The sequence below is a fragment of the Tachypleus tridentatus genome, unplaced genomic scaffold (assembly GCF_004210375.1).
Source record: "Tachypleus tridentatus isolate NWPU-2018 unplaced genomic scaffold, ASM421037v1 Hic_cluster_2, whole genome shotgun sequence".
NCBI classification, from domain to species: Eukaryota; Metazoa; Arthropoda; class Merostomata; order Xiphosura; family Limulidae; genus Tachypleus; species Tachypleus tridentatus.
The window spans coordinates 32,028,150-32,052,801 of NW_027467782.1; the positions used below are offsets into that span (position 1 = coordinate 32,028,150).

The 24,652-nt window shown below is 34.0% G+C and overlaps 1 protein-coding gene, 1 long non-coding RNA gene and 1 other non-coding gene across 3 annotated transcripts; 1 reads left to right on the forward strand and 2 right to left on the reverse strand.

Annotated features, from left to right (window-relative positions):
- Positions 1-22: 22 nt before the first annotated feature.
- On the reverse strand, positions 23-8,847 carry LOC143242624 (uncharacterized). Its single transcript, XR_013023019.1, has 2 exons — positions 8,111-8,847; positions 23-1,859 (listed from the first exon to the last, which is right to left on the reverse strand). It is a non-coding gene; the product is annotated as an uncharacterized LOC143242624 (long non-coding RNA).
- LOC143243469 (U1 spliceosomal RNA) lies at positions 3,609-3,772 on the forward strand. The gene has a single exon (XR_013024595.1). It is a non-coding gene; the product is annotated as a U1 spliceosomal RNA (small nuclear RNA).
- Positions 8,848-17,881: 9,034 nt separating the features above from the next.
- LOC143242264 (uncharacterized) lies at positions 17,882-23,957 on the reverse strand. Its single transcript, XM_076485632.1, has 2 exons — positions 23,877-23,957; positions 17,882-18,406 (listed from the first exon to the last, which is right to left on the reverse strand). The coding sequence occupies exons 1-2, from the start codon at positions 23,925-23,927 to the stop codon at positions 17,882-17,884; spliced, it is 576 nt and encodes a 191-aa protein (XP_076341747.1). The 5' UTR covers positions 23,928-23,957.
- Between the last annotated feature and the right edge of the window lie 695 nt (positions 23,958-24,652).

Genomic DNA, 24,652 nt, shown 5'->3' on the forward strand with positions numbered 1-24,652 from the left:
TTATCTTGATATCAGCTGTGGTAACTTTACAAAGAAAAACATTTATTCTGATTCATTTACATTGTTCAGGTAACCAAGAGTAATGTGCAGTGATGTAATTAAAGAATAATTCAAATATTCAAGGATATTTTATTTTTAAATTAAATCCTTCTTGAGGTTTTATTTTATGTTATTGGCAGGTCAATGATATAATTGACCTACATTCATTGTTTGAAAAAATAACTGGATAAGCAAAAAAGAAAAAAACAGCATAAATGAAGTAGTAAATAGCTCTGTTATAATGATTTCATAAAGTTAACTTAAATTTATAAAATTTGTCTAATAACCTGACATAAAGCGATTTGAAGGCATACAAATGAGTATTTAACATTTGAAGAACCTTCGCCATTCTGTGTCAAACGTGACGTGCTAGTTTCTTTACTCGTCAAAATAAACCAGTTTCTTGAAAATGAATAAGTCAACATTTGTCCTTCAATTTAATAGTGAATTTTCTTTTTTTCATTGAAATGTTGGACTTCTATGAACACTTCTCACCAGTAACACAGCGGTAATTCTGCGGACGTATAACGACAGAAACCCAATTTCTGTAATTATGGTGAGCAAAACACATTACAATCCATAAAGTATTTTTTTCTTAGCTACAAACAAACATAATCTATGAACTCTGTTTAGTCGAAATGTATCTCAGGTCGCTTATCATCACCAACGTGATTTTTTTTTTTTTTGCAAATATTGTGTGTTTTAGCCGTGGGTGTGTTATAATGTTCGGTCAATCCTACTATTCGTTGGTAAAAGAGTAGCCTAAGAGTTGGCAGTGGGTGGTGATGGCTATCTGCCTTCCCTTTAGTCTTACACTGCTAGATTAGTGACGGCTAGCGCAGATAGCCCTCGAGTAGCTGTGCGCGAAATTCAAAAAACAAAGAATTTTAAATAAAAGAAACAACCATACAACTTAATTGTACCTACAATGTTGTTGAAAAAGAAACAAAATACAGCGCTAGGTGGCGCAGCCGTCAAGACAAACGCTTCCAATCGAGAGGTTAAAAATCTCAAATATGTCTTTTACGTTTCATAAATGTGAAATTATACAAAACGTTTTATTTTATATAAATAAAGTGCTAGATAATAAAACGTTCCATTATAAAGTTTGAAAGTTGTTTCGAGTATTTACAAAAAGTTTTTCAGACTAATTAAACATTTTATTTTTACACCTTATTTAAAACTACAAAGTGTTGTTACATAAGCCTTAAGCAAGACACGAAAGATCTTTCTATCTGGATTACCTCAAAAAACCCAGTGCGTTCAAGAAATATGAAACAATCTGAGTAACAAGTGGAGAGCGTTTTTTAATCCAAATAAATCGCAAGCAATCACGTTTAACAAAAATCTAAAAAGACAAAAATTACTCTAGAAAAAGCAAAATTCTCATTCGTAAGTACGCCTATTAACTTGAGCAAATACATCACTTTCGACAAAAGATTAACATGAAAAAAAACATGCTAACAACATACAGTCATAAATCAAAAACGGCATTTCACATTTTTTTCACCATACAACATATTTCAGCAATTACAAATCACACAACAAAGTACATAAAGGATAAACCTTACAGGCACCGAAAGATTTACCTGTCCTGTGAAAGTGGGTTTTCTCGGGGCACTCCCGTTTCCCCCACATCCAATTCTCAGGCATTGGATCTTTAGATCCCAGCCAAGGCAACATTATTGTCCTGCCCTGAAATGGGTCGTCTCGCGTTCATATTTACTTTGAAATCTGCTTTTTGGATTCTGGCCTGGCTGGTCTCTCCGGTGCTGCCTTTGTCTCGCTCATCAGTATTATGACCAGCCTCACTCCTTCACCTAAAAAGAGTCAAAATAAAAGAAAGGCAAAAACCCCAGGCAAATTTCAATAATTTTTCACGAGAAGGGAGGAAGAGGAACCACAACGTTCCTGATCACCCCAGTTGGAGAGAGAATTCTTCAGATTTCTCTCTCTCTAAACTAAACCCCTGCCACGTTAGTTTGCGTTTGTGTTTATATAAGCCTTACATGAAGAGTACAGAACATTTTCGTTCATTCCTAGCTTTGACACTGAGCAAGTAAGACGTGTATTTTCCCTCCCCTTTACCAGCATGACGTTCTCGTTAACTGGTCCCACTGTGCCAATCTCGCCACCTGTCCCGCCCGTAATCGTCGACGGTCTGCCACCCCAACTCTCGCCTTTTCAAATAGTCACGTTTATCGCGCAGGCTAAACCTGGCGCTTCCTTAGACCCATCTAGAACCCAGATCCTTCGCCGGGGAGGTATTCTCCTCCAGCCGTCAACGCCTACGGACTTATCATACTTTTGTGAGCCGTGGAATACTCAAATTAATATTAAATGTTCACCAACTAAGGGCCCATAAACCTTTTCTCTGTTTTCCTGAGAAGAATATACCATTCCATTCAACCGAGTGAAATCAAATGCGCTGTTGAAAGTCAAACAAATTTCGAGATATACGCCGTGCACCGAATCTACTCGAAAGCCTCCAGACAAGCTACCAACTTCATGAAAATGGTAACAACCACTAAACATATTGCCGATACGATTTTACGTAATGGTTGTTACTGTCACATCTATCATTTTAGTGCCGTCGCTCACTCAATCCGTGGATACCCAAGCAACCAGAATCTGTTTCGCCACCTAACGTATCATCTAATCCGTTCTTCCACCCCACCCCCCAAGTCTGTAGTCAAATCGTCTCCTGTCAAACCGCCATCGAATTCTTCACAAACTTTTATCATGAAGAACGACAACCATTCTCAGAAAAGCGACGATACGGCCACTGGTCATGTACAGAACAAGCCTCAGTTTCTCAACAAATTCACTGAGACGTCATCTATTACACTTCGCTCTAAAATGTCTTCCCAGATGCAAACTACACAAGCTACCTATTCGGATAAGTCAACTATAACAGATAAGCATCCTACCATCTGTCAAGCTATTAAAATTAGAATACACAGAAGACATAACTTTTCCCAAACGACTGAGGAATACCCAGAGAATCTACTTGAACAAGTTCTAGAGCCCCAACCTGGAGTTTCGTCGTACAGTGCAGTAGACTCACCACCTCTCAATGACTTTCACACGTTAATGATAAGGGTAAAACATTATCGTGACATAGTCCCACTTTTCTCCCTGTGCGACCCTCCATCCTCGTGAAATGAGCTAAACTGGTACTAGCTGGATCATTGGTACCAGCTAGTGAAAGTGGGTTTTCCCCGGGGTTCTCCCGTTTCCCACACATCTAACTTTTGGCATTGGATTTACAGATCCCGGCCGCCCTGATGGACCCTAAATCGGCCCTTGATTTTGTGGTATTCGCATATCATCTATGGGTGTCTGGTGTCAGTTTGTCGGTCTTTCGTCTTCCTTGCTTGCTCAGAGTTCGCACCTTATTTAAGGATGATCTCGTCCGTCACTTTTTTTTCGCTTCTCTTTGGGTAGCTGCTTCAATACCCTAAAATCACGAGTGGGGCGAAGAGAAAGGCCATCTTTCTGAGCACCCCCCGGAGGGGATAGAGTACTTCAAAACAAAATACCTGTCAGTTTTGTTGTTGTTATAGAGCATACTTACCTGGCGCTGAGAATGCCATTATCAACAAGGTGGCTTCTCCAGAGCGAGGCTCGCCCATTGCACTCTGGGTGGGTGGAACTATGCCACTATCCCAAACTGGGAATGATGGAGCGTGTAATTTTTGGTAGTGGAGGACTGCGTTCGCGCTATCCCCTGTAGTAAAAATCGAAAAGAAAAATTCAATTTGTTATTAGAGAAATGAAGTTGTATGTAAATAATGAAAAGTGTGTAACTTCACAATGTTGAATCGTTCCTAACTCTCAATACCTCCTTATTGTCTGAAGAGAGATTATAAATAATACGCAACTAAGGTAAAATAAAATTCTACCTTGCTTAAAATGTTCTTTTATACAGTGAAGCTTACTACTGGTATGAGTGTTAAAACCTTTATTAAAATACAGTAGCGAACAATGTTTCGACCTTAGGTCATCTTCAGGTTAACAAAGAGAAAGTTTGTAACTAGGCACATGTCTCAGGAACGAGAGTGTAAACATGTAAGGGATTGTAGGTGGCATTGCAGTTAGGTTATTAATTGGTACAGGTACAAAGATGTTCCTTTATATTGGCTGTAGTTGTTGTATCAGTGGGACTTCTTAGATTTCGCATTTCTTTCCCAACTTAGTATGCTTATGTTGTGTTTGTTTCTGAATTCCTCGCAAAGCTTCACGAGGGCTACCTGCGCGTGTTGTGTTTGTCAGTGTAGTTCTTACATAGTATAGGCTTTAGTTTTCCACTTGGTTTTCAATAAATTTGGTGTTTACTGGAAAGTTGTTTTATTAAGATGTTTTACAAATGTTGGTGATCTTTTTCACTGTGGTGTGCAGCAGTGTAAGGTTTTGTAGTTTGTTGTATCCTCGAATTGATTATTGTTTGTTTGTTGTTGATCTAGGTGTGTGCATATAATTTTGTCAATGGTTTGGAAACCAGATTCAAAGAACACAAACACCTTCACATGTTTTTGAACACTGCAAATCAAATAAGCACAACATGCCCATAGAAAACGCCCAGATACTAATTTGGGAAACTAACGCAAAATAAAAGAAGTTCTACTTATGCAACAACTAAAACCAATGTGAAGGAACACCTTTATACATAACTACACTAATGAATAGCCTAACATCAAACTGCAACGCTATGTACGATCCCGTACACGTTTACACTCTCCTTTAATACATGTGCCCAGCAACGGTCATTTACAAACTCTTTCTTTGTTAACCTGAAAACGACCTAAGAACATCGAAACGTTGTTCTCTACTTTATTTTAATAAAAGTTTTTATACCCATACCAGCTTTTTTGAGATACATTTTTACTTCAAGTGTGTTTTTCGTCATCACAAATGATTTTTGGCGTGTTTTTTCTGGCTACCTCTCCTACGAAATTGCATACATGCAACATGCAAAACAATAATTTTCTGATGAGAAATAAATTGTGAAACAAAAATGTCTACAGTCTTCAGAATGTTTCTTACCTGTTACTAGGATGTCAGAAGCATTAATTTATGCATTGTGTTTTAGTGACAAAAAAAGGTAACCTCACTGCAATTGGTTTGATTTGAACCATTCTGATACAGCTAATCTCATAAGGTGACATGAATCTTAAAATTGGTATTCTTTTTCAATAATTTTGCAAGCAATTTTATCAAAATACATAATATTTATAAACTTTTAAGTTTATTATTTAATTTGTTAATTCATTATTGTTATCTTTTTTTGTTTATGTTTTATTTTGGTTTCCGAAATACGAGTTTTTATTATTGTCGTAACTTTTAGCTCCTACATTATATATTTATGCTAATCGTTTTTGAGAGATATGATGCATTTTTGTTGTTGTTTTACATTCACAGCTTTATTTAAAACTATTGTGGTTGATTTTTCTTGGAGGTAGTTGTATTCTATTTGCGATGGAGGAAATTAATTTAACTGTACTTTGAATAAGAAATCTTGTGTTTGATAACAAAGAATAATAGTATTCCTCTTTACTATATACGTATTTAGTTATTAATTGTGTTAGACCTTCAGTCTTGGAACCCTAAAAATCAGATTTTGATACCAGTGGTGGGCAGAGTACAGATAGGCTTTTGTATAGCTATGTACTTAATTACAAAACAAACAATTTTATATTATGTTACCCTTTTTGTAAATAGTATTACTTTTGCAATAGTTCAATTTGTTTTGTTTTTTCAGCAATTATAAGTATATTATTTTTTAATTGTTTGGTTATTTTGGCGTACTCGTTTGTTTCGCTAATTTTTTTATCGCCTACATCTTTGGCAATTTGGTTTATGGTTGTTATAATTTGAATTACAACATACTTAGTTATTTACTGCGTTTGCTCTATATCTTGCATTCTGTAATACAATAGCGTACACAGAATTTGATAGGTCTTGGGCATGTTTATAATAATATACTTAGATTTAAGGGCTTAGGTCATGAGCATTCACTTCTGTAGTATTCTAGTTTTAAAGATGTATTCTTAAGTTTTGTATGTAGCAAGTACACCAATGCTTCTTTCTGTAAAGATTGTATTTATGAATGAAATTAAATTATTATGTATCACGTTTAACATTTTGAAAACTTGTATTCGTCGCATAGTGGGATTTCAAATTACTTTAACATGCTTTATAATTTAGAAGTTTTATATAATGTCTTCTGACTGCCATTTAATTGCAGGTGTAATTATAGAGTAATTTGCATACAACGTTCATGTAACCAGAATACTTTGTCGTTCATTTTACAAGGTTGCAATTTGCCAAATTTCCTATTCACAGGAAGACACTAATTATGTGTAAAATGACGTGGCATTCGGAAATTGAACGGATAATTTACACGCATGTTTATAGGTTCAATGGTGAGGGTGAGATTGATTTTGAAAACTCACGGTAGTAGTAACAATCTATACATCCACTCACCTGATTCCTGACCAACTCCGTGGTCTTTGAAAACATACAGGTTAAATAATAGAAATGGATTGCAGTAACTTGTAGTTGTGAGCACAACCCGCAATATTTTAGAAGTCAAAACGTCATATTTGTAATGAAATATAGCCGACGTTCAGTTATACATATACACAGCAATAACGATAGGTCTCATTAAGTTTGTTTCGTATTTTTGAAAATCCCAGCTTCAGATATAAAGTTTGATACATTCTCGTAATTCCAACACAAATCAAAGTGTAATAGTGTTAATAAAATTCGTCACTGCATATAATTGTTAGTGGACGCTTACGGCATTGTTACCTTGTAAAAAATTAACGGCTGTGTCAGGTCTGGTAGACCAATGGCCGAAACAAAAGTTTAGGAATGAATGATGTATTTGTACACTAATGTTTATTTTTTCACACAGTAATAATAATTTACAGTGGTTGTTTAGTAATTATATAAATTTCAACGCCTTATTCTAGTGAATCACAGAGATAAAAAAACATACATGAACCGACATGTACATAAATTTTGCAGGCAACAATTTTTTAAAGTTATTCTTTATGATTGATATCAGTCACTTAATTTTTAAAAAAAAGTTATACAGGGTGTTCGGAAAGTCACTGTGCACAATATTTATTAACAGACATGTTTCAAAAAAGAATACAGGAAGTAAATATGAGTGACAATCATAAACAATGTTGAAAGTGACCCCCGTTGACATCAATACAGGCCTGGATCCTTCTTATTTTGTTTCTAAACACCGCTATCAGTTGCTGGCTTGAAATAGACTAAATAAAATATGATTACAAAACTGCACAGTGACTTATGCACTATAGGGCCCAGCATGGCCAAGCGTGTTAAGGCGTGTGACTCGTAATCTGAGGGTCGCGGGTTCGCATCCCCGTCGCGCCAAACATGCTCGCCCTTTCAGCCGTAGGGGCGTTATAATGTTACAGTCAATCCCACTATTCGTTGGTAAAAGAGTAGCCCAAGAGTTGGCGGTGGGTGGTGATGACTAGCTGACTTCCCTCTAGTCTTACACTGCTAAATTAGGGACGCCTAGCACAGATAGCCCTCGAGTAGCTTTGTGCGAAATTCCAAAACAAACAAACAAAAGACTTTCCGAACATTTGTACCCTTGATTCAAAGTCCCGACGTTTAGTGTTAAGTGGAATTTTTACTGAAGCCAGGATTTTGGGACGGTAAAAAAAGCAAAAGTGATCAAATATACATCCACATAAAGATACCACAAATTCAGTTCGGCTTCAGAAAGAAATGTAACGTGGTCGTGAGCTGACTTCAAGACATGCAGAGTGTGATGTTTCGGCCTAGCCGTTGGAGTTTCGACTAATATTGCCTGCTGTAACATGAAATATTTATTTAAAGTAAGGATGCAGTGGGCTAATGGAGCACGCAGGTACTAACTCGAGGCTTTACAGTTGAAACAAAGAGACTCGAGACTAAGAGTTCCAATAACACGTTTATTTAAGGCAACAATCATTTAATATCTACACAATTTATCTTTTGAACATGATGACTGATATTTAAGAAATAATAGCATTTTAATACTTACAAAGAGCTTACGCCAGAATTGGCGTTTCTACTAACGGTTTTGCTTTTCAATTTGGCACAAAACTACACGAGAGTTATCTGCACTCTACTAACGGTAAGAGACATCTTTTCTCCTTCGCCTTGAACGATCGGAGTGCTTGCAATATTTTTCTCTATTCTGGCGTCTGTTATAGAACCTTTTACACGAGTGGAGAAGTGATTTGTCGCCCTATTCATAATTCAAAGTGCCAGCTCGCTTCCTGTTTATGAATTTCTAAGCTCGTTAGAATACATCTTCAAATGGTCAAAGTTTCTTTCCTGTTTACGAACTTTTAAGTTTGTTAGTTAATCATTCACCGGAAGCACCAGCCCATACTGTACTGTCGGTCCATTATCCAAGGTTCATCATCCAAGTTTCATACCACCTTTTAATCTTGACAGCATCTATTTCTTCCAGTCTCAACACATAACAGAAGATTATCAGCGGGTTTCTCTGAATCTCTGTTTTGAATCATTCGTCTGTTGTTTATGATAATGTCAGTTCTTTTTAAACAAGATATCATTTGATCATAGAGTGACAACTTTCTCGCTATGTTCTTGTAGTGGTCACTACTTCATAAACATATTTTATTATACTTCATTACTTCCTGTTTATTAAAATAATTATTCGAGGATTCTATGTACCTAGCGATGCCTCAGAAAGAAAAAATTAATATTTCCTTGTTTTTTAATTAAGCACAAAGTTACGCAATAGACAATATGTACTCTGTCCCTCACGGTATTGAAACCCGTTGTTTAGCATTGTAAGTCCGCTGACATACCCTGAGCCATTGTGGTGCTAATAATTTCTTCTATCAGAACTATAAAACAGTAGAACTCAAAACACATTGTTTTGAAATGACTTTAGTTAACAGATTGGTTATTTAAAGTTGTCGAGGACTTTCTGATGCAAAGTTTTATTCCGCGATTATAATAGCATGTCAGTAGACGCGCTGACATGGAAGCAATGGAGGCAGCTGCCCGTGGACCTGGAGGAAAGAAATTTGGTTATACAGTAAAACCCACAAAGCATCTTTTAGCTATATCTTCATTTAATCATAAAAGCATAGTTTTGGCTTTTCTTTCCATATACACTCTTGATTAAAAAATAACTGATATTATAACTTGAGTAATAACTAACAAATACTTTTTACTTTATACATTTAATAAATATCTGTTGTTACTTTATTGATGTTTCAAGCTTATACTCTGAACTAAAACGGCTGCGTCTATCATTTTGACTTGTTTATGAACTTGTTACTGTTCTAATTTAGGATCTTCTCTTTAATAAGCTCTTAAAATGTTAAAAAAGAGAGAGAAAGGGAGCAAGAGAAGAATGTTTACCCCGAGGACTGTGCTGGCTTTCAAAACTTTTGCATGTGATAAATTAAAGGAAACTATATACGCCAGTAGCTGACACGTGACAAATCAAAACAGCTGTATATTTCAGTATCTGATACGTTACAAAGGAAATTAAGCTTTATAAGTTGGTATGTGACACGTGACAAAGGAAAGAAAGCTGTACAATCTAGTATCTGTATAGGTCAGTATCTCACATGTGATAAATAAAAGAAAGCTGTACAAGTCATTATCTGACACTGGACAAAGGAAATGAAGCTGTAGAAGTTGGTATCTTACACGTGACAATTAAATGTAATTAAAAACAGGTGTATAACGTTAAGAACTTTATATTATTTCGTTTAAGCAACTATGGTTTTCTTGCTACATTTTAAAGTTACCATAGAAAGAAAGGAGACGGATAATTTTGATTTATTTTGTATGGTGGTTACGATTTCACATAAAATTAGGAAAGTTAATGTAGCAGATAATATTTGAAGCTTTCTCGAAAAAAGTTGGAAATTTATTTCGGATTACGTAAAAATAAATTTGTTAATTTTCAAATGGAGAAAAGTATTTTAAATATCAGATTGAAATCACTTTACACTAGGAGTAGTGACTACTTGGACTCCATATATTAAAACATTAATTTTTAGTACAAATACTTTATTAGAAATTGTGATCTTTTATGTAGATAAGACTAATAATGTTTATTGAAAGCTAGCCAAGTCCGTGAAGATTCATGAGTCGTTTCGGACGATGTGTCAACGTAGTCGTATTACGGCTTCACCGTACAATATCTCGCAACATCACTAGTAAAATCCACTGTTGTCCAAGTCATTTATAAAATGTTAAATTCGAGTGTGATTTTGCAAAATCATTAACAACACTAGACTAAAATGCTTCTAGAACAGTTTAATATCTTATTCGACGTAAGAGATATATTTTGTTTCTTCTTGGATAACTATGCTCTACGAATTAGGTACTTAATATAAAATACCACGTAACTGTATTGTTTTATCATCTTCACAGCTAAGATTTCTGAATACAATGTTGTTGCACAGTTTCAAAGTTTACATTATCCGTTTATCATTCTTAGCCTGCCATCATGATCGACACGATGTTGATGTTAGGGCTCCAGGTTTTATTTTTTTCATTTTATAATTTATTATTTTGCCTCGTGATAAAAAAAATAAAATAAATGCAACTGCTTTAAATGAAGGCACCGATAAATGTCATTTATAATTTTCTTTTATTTTTTAAGTGCAACTTCATTTCTCACATTAGACCTTCTAAAAATTATTGATATTTTAATCATTATTCCCATACAAATATTCACATATTATTTTAAAACTAATAGAATATTAAAACAGTATTTTTTTTTGTGCATAAGCAAATCATATTCAACGTAATTAGCTATTATTTATGTTACTTAAAATATCATTCGCGATAAATATTCTATCTAATCTCTAAATGAGCGGAAGAAAATTCAAGCGTGAGAATTCTAGATGTGTTGTTTTATAAACTTCAAGTTACGAAAAGCATTTCTTTAGCCTTAAACTGCTTCAGTCATAGAAATGTTTATTTTATATAAAATAGTTAACTGACTATAGAAATAGCGGTGCGTAGAAAGAAAAACTGATTGGTGGTGCAAATTAAATATTTTAAATGAAAGTTATCCTTGTTTTTGATAGCTGAAGATTCATAAACAACTCATAGATTAAAATAACATTTCGACCATGCGCTAAAGTTTGTCATCTAGTGGCAATAAATTAAAATGACCATTGTTATTTTAAATAAAAACACGCATAAACTAAAATCAGATATTTTATAATTTCTTTTATTACTGTGAAATTTCAACCTTACAAAATGTTTTAAGTTGTAAAATTTAAGACCATTTTTCAAAGTAATAGCAATTTTTTGTTTTTTTATTACGAACAACAAACACATAGGTAAATTATTTCTAATGGAAATTACAATTTTGTCACATAAATATCAAGTGTGAGGTTATTCTTTAATTTTGATAATCTAAGTACACTTGTGCACAATTTCTTGAGGGAATAAATCGATACCTATTTTTGATTGGATGATGCACATTGAATGGTTATTACACTTCAGCTCAAAAGTGTGCCTGTTGATTATTCGACCTTTATAAAATAATGGGAATGTTGACTTTCGCTGGTAACTAGAATGGATAAAAAACAAATCGACTTAATTTTGTCTTGCTGTTTTTGTCTCGTGATTTATTGATATGCATATTCAAAATAATTTTAATGTATAGTACTTAACCTTCAGTATTCCACAAATGTGTCTACAATATAACAGCAAAACAGTTTCAAAAATGTTTACCTCTTATATTTTTGCATGTAGTTTTCAAACTCCCAAACATAAATACTATGTTATTCAAAAAAGAACAACAACAAAAAACAGAATATTATAAAACACTTTAAAAATGTATTTTTAAAGCAAAACCCTACTAAAATTTGATAAAGTATAGTGTACATGCATGAATAGCAACGCTAAAATGTAGTATTTTTAACTATCTACAACGCTAAAGTAGTATTTTGTTAATATCTACATGATGTACTTATCCATTTATGATATTGTTTTCTTCTCATTTTACTGATTTTTTCACGAAGCTTAGGTTTTGAAAAGTTACAAACAATATGTGTTGGTTACTGATAGATACAAAGAAATGGTAAGAGATACAGATAGATAAAAGAGAAATAAATCAACCATTTTATGGCAGTTAAAACAAAGTGCATCAAAATTAAAAAAATATTTAAAATGAGATACCTCAAAACATTGAAGAAAGTTAAGAATAAAACATTCACTTGATATCAACAAGAAAAACTATGAGATATATTTTATCATGCATGATTGAAGACACCAGAAGAAATTAATTGTATATTTTTACACAACAGCATTACTAAGATACAAGCACTGGTTTACCTCTGCATTAAAACGCATTATTTATTGCATCAGTTTGTTAGATAAATATATTGTGGACACTCAATTAGAGAAATAGGTTGAATGGTATCACAATAATTTTGCGTGAATACATTCATATGATTTGAATTTCTGATCAAGATAGACCACAAAGACCACATTGTTAACTATTTTAGAATAGTCACATTAAAACGCCCCAAGGCTGAAAGGGCAAGCATGTTCGGTGAGATGGAGATTCGAATCACGACTCTCAGATTACGAGTCGAGTGTCTTAACCACCTGGCCATGCCGGGCTGAAAGGATTGAAAGATTTGCTTTTCTATAACGCATGTGTGTGAATATAAATATTCCAGAGCTGGTAGATATTGAGACGCATGCGCTCACGTGTATTTTCATTGTGTTTACACACATATAACCTTTTTACCACAATTTAATTATTTAATATCTTTCATCTTTATATTTAATTTTAGATTGCAAAAAACTATATACCTTTCAAACTTCAGAAGTATGGCATTGTTGCCTCCCAAAATTTGATATATTTTAAAGTTTTTCACCCCACCTTCCCCACGTAGCTCAGCAGTAAAGAGCTTAAAGTTTCAAAGCAGTTTCAGTACCCGTGGTGTGTTTGGAAAATTGTAATAAGACTTCATATGAATATTCCTTGTGAAACTTCCATTTCTCCAGGAGAAACGAAACAGATTACGTCACATCCAGTCGATAAAAAAACATCTACAGATAATATAGCAGCATTTACCCGACACCCCTATACTGATGGTGATCATGTATTTAAGAATACAGGGGAGAAAAGTGGCGTCACTACTCTGAAAACTGGAAATTTTTTCTGCATCATTAGTCAAAATTCTTTTCAATGCTACAGATGGTTTAAGTCGAAAATCTCCTTTTGTCACATTGTCTGTAGACAAGGCTTTAAATACAATAGTAAAGAATGGAAAACGATTCTCTTCTTGCTACATTATGGGTAGCAGTAGAAAGGGATGTATCATAAGTACATTTTGGTTTAAGGTGCGTCGCATGGTGCTTACGAGATGTTGTTACTTTTTGAAAGGGACATGTAATAAACGTTTTAGAGGCAAATTATTCGGACACTCAATTTATAAACACGCTCAGAATAATGATTTAAAATCTACATTGGAAAACAAAGATACATGGATTACTTATAATTCAAATTGCGAATTATAATCATGTATTTAATATATAAAAAACACCTACCATTTATTAGCCCAACTCAATAAATGATATAAATCCTTTTGTAAAGCAGCAGCATCCTTTTTGCAATCAGCAACAACCAAGACATTAATATCATCTGCAAATTTAAATATTTATTGACTATTCCTTCACCTATATCATTGATGTAGATCAAAAAGATCAAAGGTCCTAAGAGTGAGCCCTGAAGTACCCCACTTGTGACATTAGTCTAGTTTGACTGAACTCCATTTGTAACAACCCTATGCCTTTTTTATCCAGCCACTCTTCTTCCCAATTTGCTAACTTATTTCCCACATCTTTCGAGACTTTTTTTCACAAGCCTTCTATGTATCACATTGTTAAATGCTTTCGAGAAACTCAAACATACCAAAACTACATTACCATTACCCTCACCTACATAAGCAGTAACATTTTTCTATGTTTGTATTTTATCCTATTTTACGTCTTAAATACCGTACATATCTTTTGAAATCAGAATGTAATGAAAAGAGGCAACTTCAAATTATATGGAATAGGTTTGTTTATATACACAGCAATATGTATATAGTATGGAGTTCATTGTTAACTATAATTGATACCTATTTAGCTCCTATTAATACCCATATTGATGGAGTTATCCAAGTTATTTTCCTCTTAAAAGACACAAATGCACAATTCTGTATTACAGTTAAAATGAGTGAGGTTTGATAAAGTTACTTTTGTGTTTATTTAATTACTTAAGTAATGGCCATACATAGGGGGTAGAATGAATGTAGATAATTTGTCTTGATTAATTATCAAATCGCTGTCTCGTTCTCGCGACGACTTTAACTAAGGTCACTGTGCCCTATATTTTTACATATAAGGACATTGTATACTTGCAGCCACATGACCGCAGATACTTGAGCATTTTTAACAAGAATGTGACACAGAAATTAAACCTCACGCTGTTTCTCAAACATTGACAGCCTTTAAAATTTCCTATAACACGAATTTTAGATGGAAACTCACATATCTAGAAATCTGCACTGACCCTACCATCCACAGGGGAAAGAGCAACAAACTTATAGTGTTAAAATCCCTCAGTTTACTGCTGAGCCACTGAGAGGCTCGGTCTGAATAAAGAATAATTTACATACGTTGAAGGTGTATATGTAAATAAAGGTTTTTGAAGTATTGAGTTTAAAGATTCAGGGCCTCATATATTCAAATTATTTCTTTTTTTAACATTCATTATTTTTAAGTTTCTTTATATTCTTTACTTTTGAAACTATCGCAATTTTCGTCCATCGTGTCGACGTTAGTACCTCCTATTTCTAAGTCTTCTACTGGCCATCTGTTTACGTTTTTTTCTCATTTTATACGTGTTAGAATATTAATGTACATCAGAACGTTACAGGTAAAATGTATATACATTTTTAGAAGAATATTATCTCTGACGTTTTACACATCGACAAGTAAAGTGTAGCATGAAAAAATAACAATTTAAGGTGCCACAGAATATACAAATAACAATAATGATGATTATGGAACTATGCTTTGATCTTGTTGTTATTAAGACACCTTGTAGAGCCATATGCCAGTTCGTTGTTTGGTTTGGTAAAAAATGAGTCAGTTTTCATATATTTATTCTTTTGCAATAATACTTGTACTTTTAAAAATTCAAAATGTGTACAGAAGGCTTTCAAATTTCATTCCCTTGTTAAATGATGCTTCAAAATTAAACGACTTCATTTATGTTTTTTTTTTTTTTTTTGCTTATCCAGAGATTTTACCCCAAAAAATTAATGTAGTCTTGACCTGTCAATGATGTAAAAGAAGGATTTAATTTAAAAGTACAATTTAAAATAAAATATCCTTGAATGTTAGCATTCTTCTTTAATTACACCACTGCACATTACTCTTGGTTACCTGAACAATGTAAACAAATCAGAATGTGTTTCTTTGTAAAGTTACCACAGCTGATATCAAAGTAATTATGACAAGAAAAATGGTTGGTCTGACATAATTTCAGTGCATGGTATCCTTGAAATAACTTATAATGCCATTCATTTTTTCCAAAAGGGCGTTTAATTTTGTAAAGACAAAAGTATCATTCAAACTACACACTTAGTCATTTTTACTGATAAAATAAATTTTGAAAGATAACCACAACCATAACACACCGACAGAAAATGTTTTAAATTATATGCACACAAAAAATATCCTCCACTGAATGTTCATATTATTTACAAAACAGAATGGACATCTGCAGATTTAGACATCTAAACAATTACCTTCATAACTTAGGCTTCCAAAAAATACTACTAAACACAAATAGAACCTGTTATTTCTTTCCCATAACCAAAAGACTGAAATAACTTACTTTCATTAAATGTTTCTCAAACCAAGACATCTTTTGAAATTTTCTACTTCAAATAAAAAAATTGCAGAAAGAAGTATTATAATAATAATAATAATAAACACTAATAAGATGAAGAAAAAATATTCTCATATTGTGTCAATATTAACCAAGATCAACAAATATAAACATTAATTTGAGAAAATCAGTGTCAAAATACAAAGAACAAAGGCAACATCATGTCACAGGGTACAGCAAGGATAAGATCAAGTAATGTACACTTTTTTTTTCTGCATGTGATGACCATTCATGATAGGTTGGCTATCCTTGCTTCCTCGGCTGGTTTAGTAAGTCTTCATTGAAATTCGCCCTTTTCCACCTAAGTAATAAATAAACAAAAATGCCAAAAATGTATTTTTTTTTTTTACAAAATACCTACATCGATGAAAATTATTACAAAGAATTGATATTTTAAATATCTAACACAGGAACAGTCCATGAAGACATGATAAATAAAAAACCTTGACAGTAAACAAATTGTTAATACTACATTACCTACAAGGAAAAATAAAAAAAGAGGAATATTGTATGTGATTCTACAGTACTTTAGATTAGTGGGAAACTTCTTACACATGAAAACAAAGAATAGGACTAAGACTGTGTTAAAAGGCAAACTATTTTAAGAAAAGAAAAAGGACTGAGTTTACCATAGGCATTTAATGAAGCTTTGTGGAACAGGTATCCCTAATTAAATCATTTGTTTGTTAAAGATGAAAAATGTCAAATATCAATGCTAAATCAGATAAATTAAATTTATTAGTTTTAACATTTGTTAGTGCACGTTAAAATATCCACCTTACACCTGGGGCCATACGGACCCCTCGTATATTTAATGATCATAATGTTGAAGCTATGATTTAGATGTTGAAATGTTAGCCTACTGTAGAAACCTTCAACAAATCGCATACAAGCCGTTGTAAGCAAAATGAGGTGTTTTATAACAGATGAAAATCTACGGGCAGTAAAATAAACAGTAATAAAATAAATACTCCCGATGAAAGAAAGTCCACTTTCCAAAAGCGTCTGGGTTATTGATTTTTCTATTCTTTTAAACGTTAGGTTTAAAAAAAACACAATTAGTCTACCTAGTCTGCAATCGTAAACCTAAACCAAAGAATTTTCTTTGTGCTCACAACTAATTATCTAAACATAGTATATATGATACGTCTATAAAGTACCTGTTTAAAGTTTTAAACTTGTCATGCAGCTAAATATTTAACATACACGTACATTGGGCAGAAAATCATACTTACTTCAATGGTATAACAGTAGTAGGAATCTCGGTTGATGTGCTTCTTGTGTGTTTGATACCAGTAACGCTTCGCTCTTTAGCCATTTCATTAATTAAACCTTTCATAATATAATTAAGAGTTTCTTTCAGTACAATATCATGCATAAATTTCTTTCTTGAGCGAAAGGAAAATTGTGAATTGTTTTTAGTGTGCTCTTCTGTGCTTCTTGTATGATTGATACCAGTAACGCTTCGCTCTTTAGCCATTTCATTAATTAAACCTTTCATAATATAATTAAGAGTTTCTTTCAGTACAATATCATGCATAAATTTCTTTCTTGAGCGAAAGGAAAATTGTGAATTGTTTTTAGTGTGCTCTTCTTTGTTGGCGTCTTTGTTCACGGGTATATCAATTTTCTTTAATTCAGAACTACTTCCGTACGAAGGCCGCTGGTCTAGTCTGTAATCGTGGTTATACTTTTCAGGATTATTACGATTAGATCCAACTAAATCACGATATTTTTTTGAAGCATTCATTATCCAATTGGCTAAATATTGATACATTTGTTTATTTTTATGCGTTACTGGAGGGATGCCATTCTGTTTATTGTACCCTTGATTTGCTCTTTTCAGTAGTTCGATTTTATCCCAAAAAAGTTTCTGGATTGTCCCATTATAACTGAAATTGTTTTAGTGTGCTCTTCTTTGTCGGCGTCTCCGTAATTAAACTTTTTGTAATGTTTATTATGAGTTTTGTTTAGAAATTTGTATATACTTTGATCTTTCATGGGTATATCAATTTTCTTTAATTCAGAACTACTTCCGTAGGATGGCCGCTGATCTAGTCTGTAATCGTGGTTATACTGTTCAGGATTATTACGATCAGATCCAACGAAATCAAGATATTTTTTTGAAGTATTCATTATCCAATTGCCTAAATATTGATACATTAGTTTATTTTTATGCGTTACTGCAGGGATGTCATTCTGCTTATTGTACCCTTGATTTGGTATTTTCGGTAGTTCGTTTTTATCAGTGGAAGAAGACTTGTCAGGATAAAGATTGTCATATATCTTCTGTCCTTCCACCACTGTGGCAACCAAAACCAGGCAAGCAAATCTAAGAATACGTTGCCAAAACATGGGTTTGTAATTCTGAAAATAAAGTGAACAAATAGATAAATATTAGTGATGATAATCACCTTTCTTTTCATAATAGTAATAAAAGATTTAATAAAAGGACAATGATGAGTGGAGTGTAATACGACAATAATATTCGAGTTTTGTTTCTTATAATATAACACGAACCTTTAAGACTTGAGTGTATAATGTAGCACGTTGTAGAAGCTGGTGGTCGCTAGCACAGTGTTTAATAGATCACTAAATACATTACACTAACGTAAAGTGGCCTGAGTGTGGCATTGTCGTTACCATAGCAGATTAGGGAATCGAGGATCTCGAGTTCGAGATATGATGCTGACAAACACGATCTGCGTTTTATGTTGTGGTGTGTTATAAAAGTATCAGCGAATAGTGCTATATATTTAAGGATAGCCACCCCAAGGATTCATATCCATTGGGACCATGAGATAAAGAAGCCAAAAACACGTTACTTCGTGCCACCCCATACGTGTAAGAGAAAACTAAATGTTTGTCAAAAGACTTGTTTAAACTAAGATTAAACCTAATGTAAAACATTAAAATGATATATATAACGGAGAGAAAATGAAACGTATCGATTATTTAAGAAAACACTGACAAGGTGTTGGAAGTGTTAAAACTTGTGTATAAATAAGGGAACAATTAATAATATATTACTCAAAGCTGTCCTCGTATGTTTGCTAACTAAAGTATTAGGTTTCGCGCGGATTATTAGGTTGATAACTATGTCGGCATTTAGTTTGTTTTTGAATTTCGCACAAAGCTACTCGAGGGCTATCTGTGCTAGCTGTCCCTAATTTAGTAGTGTAAGACTAGAGGGAAGGCAGCTAGTCATCACCACCCACCGCCAACTCTTGGGCTACTCTTTTACCAACGAAAAGTGGGATTGACCGTCACATTATAACGCCCCCACAGCTGGGAGGGCGAGTATGTTTGGCGCGACTCGGGCTCGAACCAGCGACCCTCAAATTACGAGGCGCACGCCTTAACGCGCTAGGCCATGCCGGGCCCCGTTGGCATTTAGTAAACAGATTTTAACATAAAGGAAAAACTATACACTTTTGTTGCTCATTCATGGGATGTGATACGTTTATAAAGGTAACCTTCACTCTGACTTGTCCTACAATTTTAAACTTAAAAAACCAAAACAAATAATAAAAAACAAACCTCTTTAATTGATGGACTCTCTGTAGTAGCAAACAGCAAATATTTGATCAACTTCATAGCTCAAGTTTTAATTCGATACTTTCAGCCTATTTCTTAACAACAATATAAGGTTAATCATTATTTCTAGGCAACATGACGTATAGACTATTGTTGGAACGCATTGTTACTAAAACGCGCTAGCTCTCCAATATATATATTGTTATATTGGGAATCATTTTATTTTCTCTTTCCGTAGATTGTCTTATTCAAAACATTCGAAATCATGCACGTGCATGTCTGTCTGTCGATTTGCAAGTACAATAATACTGAACTTTTACAGTATTAAGGGTTTCTTTATTATTTAATTTCGCGCAAAGCTACACGAGAGCTATCTTCGCTAACCGTCCGTAATTTAGGACTGTAAAACAAGAGATAACTCTTGGGCTACTCTTTTACCAACGAATAGTATGACTAACCGTCACATTATAACGCCCCCACTGCTGAAAGTGCGAGCATGTTTGGTGTGACAGAGATTCGAACCCGCGACCCTCGGATTACGAGTCGAGTGCCTTAACCACTCGGCTATTCCATATTTGTGTGTTTTTCTTAAAGCAAAGTCACATCGGGCTATCTGCTGAGTCCACCAATGGGAATCAAAATCCTGATTTTAGCGTTGTAAATCTTAGACTTACCCCTATACCGGAGGGGGACATTAGAGAAGGAAAACTTTGTCTATTGTTAAGAACAAAGTTTCATCATGATCCCTCTGTGCTCTGCCCACTGCCGATATTAGAACCCTAATTTCAGTTGGAAAGAATGGGTATATATAATTAGTATTAAATTTGATGTCCCCTAAGTGGCACAGAGGTATGTTGGACTTATGATAAAGCTAGAAACCGGATTTCGATGCACGTGATGGGCAGAGCACAGATAAACCATGGTTTAACAATGTTCTTAGCTTCAAACAAACGAAAAACAACATTTGACTGTTTCGACGTCGGTATATTGAGTAAAATAAATAAAGATATAAATCTATAAAGATCAGTATGGCCGTAATATTCATATGCGGCTGAGCTGTATACGTTAATTGTTCGTTTCTTATGTAAACCAAATCATTGACATATTCAATTTATAATGTTTGAAATTTTGTCAATTAATCATTTTGTTTGTTTGTGGTTTTATAGTAAAACCACAATGGACTGTTTGCGATGTCTACCTTGAGGAATCGCGGATAATGGCGTTGTGTGTGTGTGAGTGTTTTTCTTTCAGCAAAGCCACAAAGAAATCGAACTCCCGCACTACACTGAAGTGGTAGACATAATACAAGAATTAGTGTTATACTGTGTGAAGAATGAAAAGACAGAAACTTTCTGTTAATACTAAAATGATATATATAAGAGAAATAAAATGAAATGTATGAATTATTTAAGAAAACACTGTCAAGGCGTTGGAAGTGTTAAAACTTATGTAGAAGTACGGGAACAATTAATGATATATTACTCAAAGGTTTAACATGCACCACACTGAAGTGACAGAGATAATACGAGAATCGGGCACAAGTACTTTTTCATTCAGTTTCGATAAATATATTGTAAATATGGTTTATAATAATACAGCCGTTTCTCTGATAGACTGATGGAGATTGATTTGGCGTTCTTTGGCTCAAAACAACTAGACTATCTGCATGACTGTAGAGGAAGTATTTACTAACATTGTAAACTTATACTGAAATGCTACGTGAGAAAAACATTTAGTAGCTGTAGACAGTAATCAGAGTAGAAAAAAACACTTAACAGAAAGATTTTGTCTTCACACTTTGGGGCCAAAGCTCTCCATGTTTACAAGGGAAAGTATTAGGCTTCGCGCAGATTATTAGGTTGATAACAATGACGGTGTATACTGAACACATTTTAACATGAAAGTATAATCTATACACTTGCTCTTTCATGGAATGTGATACGTTTATAAAGGTTACCTTCACTCTGACTTGTCCATCAATTTTAAACTTAAAAAATGAAAACAAAGAATGAAAAACAAACCTCTTTAATTAACGTAATATCTGCAGTTGGAAACAGCAAAGATTTGTTAAACTTCATAGCTCAAGTTTTAATTCGATACTCTCAGCGTCTTTCTTAACAACAATATTAAGTTAATCATAATTGCTAGGCAACATGACGTACAGACTATTGTTGGAACGCATAATTACTAAAACGCGTGGCTATTCCATACATACATTGTTATATAGGGAATCGCGTTGTTTTCTCTTCTCGTAGATTGTCCTATTAAAATAATTCACAATCACGTTCGTTCGTGTCTGGCTGTCGATTTGCTAGTACGATAATACTTAAATCTTTATTAAATATAAACCAAACTCGTAAGTTATAGTTAAAAAATACAGTAACTTTCTGTTTTCATAATGTCGCAATGTTTGGTATATTTTAGTCAAATATATCTTTACTCTCATTTAACAGCAGACTACTCTAAGTAGCAGTAAGCTACACTGTTTAAGTCACCTAATAAGTTTCTATGACATCAGTGCATGACCGATTTACAACGCTAAAATCAGGGATTTGATTCCCCTCGGTGGATTCGGCAGATAGCTCGATGTGGCTTTGGTAAAAGAAAACACACACATATGATATAGCCAGGTGGTTAAAGCAATCGACTCGTAATCCGAGGATCACGGGTTCGCATCCCCGTCGCGCCAAACATGCTCGCCCTTTCAGCAGTGGGGGCGTTCAATCACACTATTCGTTGATAAAAGAGTAGCCCAAGAGTTGGCGGTGGGTGGTGATGACTAGCTGCCTTCCCTCTAGTCTTACTCTGCTAAATTAGGGACGGCTAGCGCATATAGCCCTCGAGTTGCTTAACGCGAAATTCAAAAACAAACAAACAAACGTTTACGGGATTCTTTGGCGACAGTGAGAAAGTTACAGACGTGTTCTCTCGACGCTGAAAAGGAAAGATTGAATAGATAGACTTCCCCAACTAATACAGCTGAAAAAATATGTAACACATTACCAGTGCGATTGACTACAAAGACTACTAGTACAGCAGCGGCCACCTGAAGAAATCACTAAAGAAAGAACAAGGCATTCCACATAATAATATACAGCGAATAATCTCAAAGAAAACACAGGCACCCACTAATCTTATACATATAGACATAGACGACAGTTACAACATTCTAAAACTACTAAATAATGGAATAACGCTTTGGTATCAAAAATACCAAGTAGAACAACTAAGAACTCTGGCAATTGTAGTAACACAATGCTACAATTGCCAAAGATATGGACATGTTTCTGTAGCCTGCTTAGCAACACCGAGGTGCTGCGGCTGTGGCAGGGAACACCATATCTCCCAGTGCAAAAAAAGATAAAGAAACACCCAAATGTTGTAACTGTGGTCAAACCCACACAGCCAACTATAAAGGATGTGATAAATACAAACAAATAAAACAACGTATATATCAGATAAGAACACCATCATCAGAACAGAATCAACCAAATACAAACAGACAACCAAAAAGAGACATATCAACAGAATTTAATAAAACAACTAAAACCACATATGCAGAAATGTTAAAAGGAAAAGAACCCCACAAACAGCAAGAACAGAACATTATTACTCAGGAAAAGAATACCTCAACACAAACACAAAAGCCACAAGAAAACAGCACCACCTTCGAAGAAACGAATACTAACACACCAGATAAAACAAGCCTTTTCACAACCATAATCAAAAACATATTTTCAGAATTTGTAACAGAATACACAAAACCGAACCAAACAACCAACTGCTTCGAATTACTGATTAATATCTCCAAAAAAACACATCACACCACACATACCCTTCATAATATCAACACTTACTGGTTACATGCTCACAGCATAATGTTCACAGTAGTATATATCAACATCCAAGGTGCAATAGCTTCCAAGAAACATGAGATCGAAGACCTAATACAAGAAACTAACCCCCACATTATAATAGTAAGCGAAACTCTGATATACAATAACAATAGATTTAAAATACCAAATTATTCAACAATAAGGAAAGACAGAATAAATAAAAATAATGAAAACAGAGGCATTATGCTGCTCTACAAAATGGAGCTATCAGTAATAGAAATTAAACTGAGCAGTAACAACGAACATGTTACTGTCGATATCCTGCAAAGAAATAAAACAAAAGTAACTGTAGCAGGAATTTACTGCTCACCTAATAAACAAATAGAAATAGCATTACTCAGCAACATCTTTTCCCACAACCAAAACTCCATAGTTATGGGTGACTTAAATAGTAAAAATGTTACCTTTGGATGCCGGAGCTCAAACAACAATGGTAGAAGTCTATTACAATTCATAGATGATAACGATATAGTCTTATTAAATGATACCACCCTACACATACAGCGTATGCCAGTGACTAACTCCAGTGACATACTAGACCTGTGCATGTGTACATATAATCTGAGCCAAAAAATAATAAAATTTCAAGTGGGAAAAGATGCTGACAGTGATCACCTTCCAATATATTGTGTCTTCGATCTCGCCCCCATAAAAAATATAACACTTAGGAAAGAAAAATTTAATAACAGAAAAGCAAATTGGCAAAATTACAAACAGGAATTAGACAACCTATTACCTAATAAAGTTATAAAAGAAGTTAAAACCCATATTGAAATGGATAACTACTGTCAAACAATTACGGAGTGCCTTCAGAAAGCAGCCAAGTTAACAATACCAAAACAACACCATAAAACAACAAACAACACATGGAAACCCACCACAGAAATAATCAATCTAATCAAAAAACGAAGACAATTAAGAAAACAGTACATGATAACAAGAGACAGAGAAACCAAAACGCAAATAAACAACATTAGAAATCACATCAGAACACAAATAAAACAACAAAAACAAGATAAATGGGACAACTACTGCTCAAAACTAAATGATAAAACTGACCCGAAAAAATTCTGGTCACATCTTAAAAGACTCACCAATGAAAATACAGTCACAAAGAAATATCCTGCACTCGAACATAATAACACTATAGCACACACAAATAAAGAAATAGCCAAAGCTT

Bases quoted from the DNA above. Each gene is read 5' to 3' on its own strand.
- LOC143242264 (XM_076485632.1), bottom strand. From the start codon at position 23,927: ATGAATTGTAATAGACTTCTACCATTGTTGTTTGAGCTCCGGCATCCA. The intron at 18,407-23,876 runs GTAACATTTTTA...CTTTATTTTCAG, and splicing joins TTGAGCTCCGGCATCCAAAG to AATTACAAACCCATGTTTTG.